This window comes from Brassica oleracea, chromosome C5 (genome assembly GCF_000695525.1).
Source record: "Brassica oleracea var. oleracea cultivar TO1000 chromosome C5, BOL, whole genome shotgun sequence".
Classification (NCBI taxonomy): Eukaryota; Viridiplantae; Streptophyta; class Magnoliopsida; order Brassicales; family Brassicaceae; genus Brassica; species Brassica oleracea.
Window position 1 is genome coordinate 31,982,878 of NC_027752.1, and position 7,050 is coordinate 31,989,927.

The 7,050-nt window shown below is 36.4% G+C and overlaps 2 protein-coding genes across 2 annotated transcripts in view; both read right to left on the reverse strand.

Moving 5' to 3' along the window:
• Window positions 1–1,016, reverse strand: part of LOC106292984 (26S proteasome non-ATPase regulatory subunit 2 homolog B-like) — a 3,788-nt gene extending 2,772 nt beyond the window's left edge. Inside the window, exons 1-3 of the mRNA XM_013728656.1 lie at window positions 705–1,016; window positions 382–482; window positions 184–260 (exon numbers count right to left, since the gene is read on the reverse strand). Of these exons, the coding sequence (XP_013584110.1) occupies window positions 184–260; window positions 382–482; window positions 705–821 (295 nt within the window). The 5' untranslated portion in view covers window positions 822–1,016. The remainder of the gene's footprint in view (window positions 1–183; window positions 261–381; window positions 483–704) is intronic.
• Window positions 1,017–1,243: 227 nt separating this feature from the next.
• LOC106292691 (peroxidase 30-like) lies at window positions 1,244–2,830 on the reverse strand. The gene is made up of 4 exons (XM_013728333.1): window positions 2,532–2,830; window positions 2,126–2,314; window positions 1,892–2,054; window positions 1,244–1,806 (listed from the first exon to the last, which is right to left on the reverse strand). The coding sequence occupies exons 1-4, from the start codon at window positions 2,742–2,744 to the stop codon at window positions 1,391–1,393; spliced, it is 981 nt and encodes a 326-aa protein (XP_013583787.1). The 5' UTR covers window positions 2,745–2,830; the 3' UTR covers window positions 1,244–1,390.
• Window positions 2,831–7,050: the final 4,220 nt, after the last annotated feature.

The following is a 7,050-nucleotide window of genomic DNA, read 5'->3' on the forward strand; positions in this document are numbered from 1 at the left end:
AGCTCAGGTGAGCTTTCTCCCTTCTTCTTCTTCTTCTCTCTCTCTTTCTCTCTCTCTCTCTCTCTTTCTTAATTTTTATAGAAGATGGAGATGGTGGGAAAGAAGGTGGAGATGGTGGAAAAGAAGGTGAAAGTGGTGGGGTTGGGGAAAGAAGTGGAGATGGTGGGATTGGGTCATTACAAGTTCCATAGTGAGGACGGAGAAACTTGAGGGGTTTTGGAACCGACGTCATGAAGCTTGTTGAGGCACGGATCTCCTGCCTACAGATTAAAAAAAAACATAGACTAAATTAAAATTATACTATGAAATCCAAAAAAAAGATTATATGAGTATTATCAGCTAATTAAATCGACAATAGGTTAAGAGAAACACACGAATTACCTCATGCTTTCGAGAGCAGCCTTCTGCAGTTCAGGATTAGGGTCTTGAACCCTCTCAACATAGAGCTCCAGGTTCTGCTTCAGTTGCAAGTCCTCTTCAGACTACAAATCACATCAGATTCCAAACATATCATATAGCAATCACTTTAACAAGGCTTTCAAAACCAACAAACAGCTTTTCAAACAAACAACTTTTCAGTTAAACCCTAAATCTCTACATTAGTGCAATATCTACAGCTTAATCGTAAATCTCCACTAACTCTGATTATGAACTAACTCTTGCAGCCAAGCAAAGATTCAAATAGAATGAGAAATCGTGCTTACCAGATCTTCCTCTTTCTTATCATCCTTCTTCTTGGGATCCTTAGAAGAAACCTTGGTCGTAGTTTCATCCCGCTTCGCACCATCACCAACTCTGTTCGGATCTGGACCTGGAGCCATCTCAATCAATTGTGGAGGATGTATTGATTGATCCTGGATCAGATCGTAAAACGGAAACGAAGAGAGGAAGAGCAAAGGGTTTCACGAATGGATCTAGCAAACTGAGGTTTGGAGAAATAAGAAAGGGAAATGTGAATCTCTCCACTTTCAGCAGATCGAAAGGTGAAACCAAGAAGGCCAAGAGCAAACGCATGAGCTTCCTGGGCCAACATCATTAACATTCTATCTTTAAAAAAAAATCGAAGCCCAACAAACCACAGCCGAGATGACGTGTCAAAAAGGATCTCCTGATTGGTCGATTTTTTCTGCCGACGTGGAGGACCTCTCCATTAAGGATATTCAGCTTTTAGTTATTGTATGATTCCATTGCAACTATTGAAGATATTATTATAAATTTTCATTTTAATTGAACCACAAACAGATAATGTTTGGGTTTATAAACCCAAATCAAACAACAGCAAAATCAAATTAAACAACAGTTTTACACTCGAGAGTCAAAACACAACAACAATGAACAATTTAGAAAGGAAAAACAGAACATAGCAACAACAACACTCTGATCAGGCTAACTAACTTCCGGCAACAGAACAAACTGTCCTGATCACACCGGCTGAGCCCGTCTTCACTTTAACTCTCCCCATCTTCTCCATCGACTTAGCGAAAGCCTTGTAAAACTTCTCTTCAGAACCATTGACCAAGTCGTTGATCATCTTTAACGTAGCTGAGTTTGTCGTCAAGGCAGAATCAGACTGAAAGAGACCTCTCCTCTTCAAGACAAGCCTGTAGTAACTGAGATCGAAGCTTTTACGGCTACCTGGATCCATCTCGAGAATGGTGGTGTTGTCGTTGAGGCTCTTACATTTGTTGGCCTTTAGGTTCGCTGCGTACTCGCTGTCCAGAGCTGGATCTTGTTTGACTGTCGTCGAGAAGTTGTAGAGGCGAGTATTCATGGAAGAACAATGAGAGACGCCAATAGTGTGAGCCCCTAAAACGAAAACAAAAACAGGAACGTGTGAGGCCCGTACCGAGACCACTAAGCAATTTGGTTATTTCCGGTTATTGAAACGTACCGGAGAGCAGGACAAGGTCTTTGAGATTAAGGCCTTGGTTAGCGAAAAGTCGTTGTAACGTGGTGAAGTTACTAGTTGGCGGGGGAATGTTGTTCGAAGCCTCAGTCAAATTTGAGATCCTACCGTCTCTTCTTCCGGTCGGAACACTCCACCAAGGACCTCCCTGTACAAAATTTTTCAGTTATAACTTCATTATTGTTTAACTTACAAAGTGAGCTGCAAGTGTTTACTTACGGTGGCAACAACTGCGTCTCTAGCGGTCAAAGCGATGATATCAGCGCAGGATACAGTCCTAGGACACTCTGCTTCGAGAATAGTCTTTATTCTCTCCACGAAACCGAATCCTCTAAGTGTTAGATTTGGTGGTGCATCTTTCTCTGCGTTCCCAGATGTTGAATTTATCAACACTGATCCATCACATCCCTTTATTGTTGTTCAAAACCAATGTTAAAAAATATTCAGCAATCTCAAATATTCTCCTCTATCTCAAATTTTACTACTATCAGATTACTAATTTTTATATTTGATATTCATCATTTTGTTAAGCTATTGAACTTGATGTGTGTGGATGTTTATTTATATATATACATAGGAAAATACAAAACATACATAAATAATTGAAGCTAGATTGAATGAATACCCTGACGAAGCAATCATGGAAGTGCATTCTGATGAGAGGAGCTGCAAGAGACGGACCATTATGGATATGTTTTTCAATATGATCCGAAATTATTTTCTCTGCTTTTGGACAGCTTTTGGCGTAGAAATTCATTTGAAGCTGACCATCGGATGATACAAACATTCCCATAAGAAACATCGCTGCAAAGGCAGCCATGACATGTAATAGCTTCATCGTCTTTATTGAGTAGCTTCCTCGATCTTGTTTCTCAATACTCTCTGGTTTTGTGTCACTGAAGAGAGACAAGATATAGAGCAATAATGGAGGGTCTACTTTATAATAGGAGATCATATATAATAGTATTCTGAAGTAAAAATGTAAAAATTTAATATTCTATTTTTATTTTTGTCTTAATACCATCACGAAATTTATATAGGTATTTACTTCAATCAGAAAAAAGTTCGACTGCATCTAATCAATAACACAAGTTTTTAACCGTTTAAATAATTAACTTTGTAAAAGATGATGTCAAAAAAAAAGTAATTAATCGTATATAAACATAATCAATTTATTTCAATACATCATTGTATAACATGTAATATATCATACAATAACTTTTACTTTCTAAATATTTATAGACTCAAGATTATAAACTATTTTAGTTTAGTCATTCCGTAGATCATCACCTAGTATATATATAATAGTATTCCGATAGTAAAACAGATCAATTAATTAAAATTGATGTCATAAATTTTGGTGCAGACATTTCTTTATGTACCTCTACTTTTCTCCTTTCTCTTTCTTGCTTTTAGTTTTTATACTAATTTTTCTGGGGAGAGACTCTTGCAAAACTTAACGTGAATGCTCTAATAAAAGTAAATAACTTCTGTAAAGATGAATTAACCGACACAATTATGTAAAAGGCAAACTATATCATATTTTATGTTTTATATAAATAAAAGAAAAGCTGAAATAGACAGGAAAAATTAACAAATACTCCACGTTTTTTTTTTTTTGACTTTTAAGTAAGGTGTTAACACTTGTTGACAAAAAAAACAAAACTTGTTAACACATGTTGACAAAAAAAACAAAACTAAGTTGTTAACATCCAAAATTATTACTTAAAAAAAAAAACCTTGAAATATCTGAAGTGATAACCATAATTCATCCCTTTATTCTACATCTAGTGTTTTTTTTTGTAGACAGAAGAGAGATTTTAAAATATGATTGATTTGTATTAAATTTTTATTTTACTTACAGACCTAAAGATATAGGGAGTTTTTCTTTATGCCAACTATAGAGTTTATTTGTATAGGATAGAATCAAAGAAATTAAAAAGATAAAGTTATGAGAGATCGAGAGTCCATCATGCATGTATCAATGACTAGAAATATGAGGACTTTTAAAATCAAAATCACATGTGATTGTGTATCTTTTTTAAAAAAAAATTGAGAGGACTATTGCATAACTTTGTATATTATTTCTTTTTCTTTAAAAATACAATAATTGCTATTTACACGCACGCATCAAGGTATCATATACATGATATAATTGCTTTTGCGGTCCAGTGATATATATTGTTGAACAATCTTTGTTGAAAATGGGTAAAGTTGTTTATGTCACTGTTCACACAACTGAAAATATAACCAATGTTTTATAGTCACTCGACTTAATATAAGATCATCTTCAATGGGTTGTTGAATCACAAAAGGAAGAGAGAGATGATGCTATATAGTGTTCTGTTATTGGTAATTAATATTTTGGATTTACAATAGTTGTTCACTTGTTTGTAATAATTTTTTATAAATAAATTTGTTAAAATGAACAATTTTGTTATGTTAGTAGAATTATGTTAAAATGAACAATTTTTTATCTGATATTTATATATTTAAAGCTATAGTCCCGACTATAATTTTTTTTTAATTTTATTTCATCAATAAATTTATTTATTTCAATAAAAAATTATCATCCCACAATAATTATTAAATAACATTTAAATCCAAATAAGTTCAATATATTAAAAATTGATTAATCATCTATATACCTTAACTGTTTATAAAATCAAAATTTATTTGTTAAAATACTTTTACAATGAATTTTGATGCAAATATAAATAATTATGCAAATTACTTACTTATTTTACCATAAATCATTTTAATAAAAAATATATTTATAGTTATATTATTTTTTAGAATATTAATAATAATTACAAATATAGTTTAAGTTTAAAATATGTAGCCAGATTCATTAACTATTTTGAACTATCTTATTTGAAGAATCTTACCAAAAATTCAAAATTTTATCATTAAATTTATACATGTCATCATTTTGACTAAACATGTCATCAATATTTTTTTTAAAACATTATTAAATTATAGATGTGCATCATTTTGAGATATAACACAAAAAGAGAGAAAATTTTCTTCAAAGGTATATTATTTTGGTTTAAAGTAAAAATTATTGCATTTTTCTACGCGCTTCACGCGCCCCTAAATCGCGATCTAAAAGGCGAAACCCTTAGCAAACCGCAGCTCCGAATCTCGACGACTTTGCCGGCGTATCCTTCGCCGGAAGGTCCCTACTGCTCTCGTCCATTCCTCTTCTCTCCTAATCTCTTCCCTACAACTTATTATGGAATCCTCAAATGAAATCTCTATCAACGTTCCAGCGGTTCAACCGTCGAATCCGGTAGAATCTCTTGGATTGCCTCTGGCTCTTAACTGCCCAAGTGGTCCAACGGTAATAGATATGCAAGGTAATGAAGGCGGAGCCTTTCTTCCCTGTGCTGACTCTCATGTGCCGGTCTCGAACACCACTCCATCGTCTCAGCCTCCTTTGTCTGTCTCTACCTCACCTACGCCTCCGCCGTGTGTCGATGCCCCGTACACTCAACCCCCGCCTGTCTTCACTTCCACTACGGTGTCTCTGATTTCAACTGAAGCAAGAGAAGTTCCGCCTGTCGTCACCAACACTACGTCGTCTCCAATTCCAACTGAAGCCAGAGACAAGGAAGCATCTCCTCCAGACACTGAGTCCATTTCGGTTTCTATCCAAGCTGAGACTCAATTTGTACCTTAATTAGGCTCCTGGGCTAAACCACTCATTTTCAAACCTGTTCCTACACCTCCTGTCCCTAGTACGCCAAAAGACTATGATCCTGCACTTGTGGGAAACCAACTAGCTGCTCTGTGGCCATCTCTTAATGATGAGATCCTGAACAAGAAACCAAAGAGTAAGCATCCTACTCGTTCACTAGAGCTTCCGGTTGCAAAATTACCACCTCCAGAACTTAAAGCAGATGGCACTCTCCGGTTTCCTTAGGCTGCAAGATTGAGTCCAGAATCTTGCAATCTGTACCGGGCTGCTTCACCCACATACAGACTAGATGGGACGCCTGAGGTATCAATCCCATCAAAAGTTCTTAAATTAGGACCTGAAAACAAGGATGAGTATATCATAGGAAAGTTTCATAAGTGCTCTTTACCTCCAGGTGGATTGGTTCATGCTGTTGCTAATAGGATTTGGGGAAGAAGCTGTAAGATCCCTTGCAAGAAGCTGAGTGATTCATCCTACATGTTTCATATCCCGCATCAACCTACTCGTCATTGGGTAATCCAAAGAGGAATTTGGCATATCGATGATTGTTTGCTCTTTGTTTTGCCATGGATTCCGGAGGGGTCTTTTAAAATACCTGAAGTTTCAACACTACCGGTGTGGGTTACTCTAAAAGAAATTCCAGATTGCTGCTATTCAAGACTAGGAATTAGTCATGTTGCTTCTGGCCTTGGAGAGCCTATCTTAACTCATAAGCCTCGCTTGGATCCTTCAAACATGGGGGAAGCTAAAGTGCTAGTTGAAATGGAGTTGGAGAGAAATTTTCCGCAACTTATAGCTCTGGATGATAAGCAAGGCCATATTTATCTGGTTAAAGTAGAATACACTTGGATACCTTCAACTTGTGAGAGATGTGGCGGCTTAGGTCATAAAGCGAAGAGGTGTCTTTTGCTTTCAAAACCTCTAGATTCTTCTGGTTCCTCAGCAAATCCAGAGGGTGTGAGTGTTGACATTCCCGTTGTTGACATAGACAAAAACTTGCAGGAAAATAATGATGAAACAATCTCAGGAAGCCTTCATAAAACGTCTGCTACTGTGCCTCAGGTACCAAATGATTCTTCACTTCCTCCTTTGGAATGCCATTTTATTAAAGATGTACCAGAGGAATGCCAAGCTTCAAATACCCCACAGGTCCAACATGATAACCAACTAGCACAGCAAACTTTGACCAAGACTTTATCACCATTAGTAGATATTGCATCTACTCCCATCTCAGCTTATACTATGGAATTTTCTCCATCAAACATTATCAACAGGGAGGTCCAAAAAGCCTCTATGGTTGATCCCTTAAACACATCGGCTCAGGTAAGTGAATTTCAGAGTCCTTCTCGGTTCGCTGTCCTTGGTGATGTGGACATGGCCCCTGATGAAACAACGAGCTCGCTCGGGTTTACTAGGGGGAGGGAATCAAGACCTCCAATCAAGT

Bases quoted from the DNA above. Each gene is read 5' to 3' on its own strand.
- LOC106292691 (XM_013728333.1), bottom strand. From the start codon at position 2,744: ATGAAGCTATTACATGTCATGGCTGCCTTTGCAGCGATGTTTCTTATG. The intron at 2,055-2,125 runs GTAAGTAAACAC...AATTTTGTACAG, and splicing joins GAGACGCAGTTGTTGCCACC to GGAGGTCCTTGGTGGAGTGT. The intron at 1,807-1,891 runs GTACGTTTCAAT...TTTTCGTTTTAG, and splicing joins AGACCTTGTCCTGCTCTCCG to GGGCTCACACTATTGGCGTC.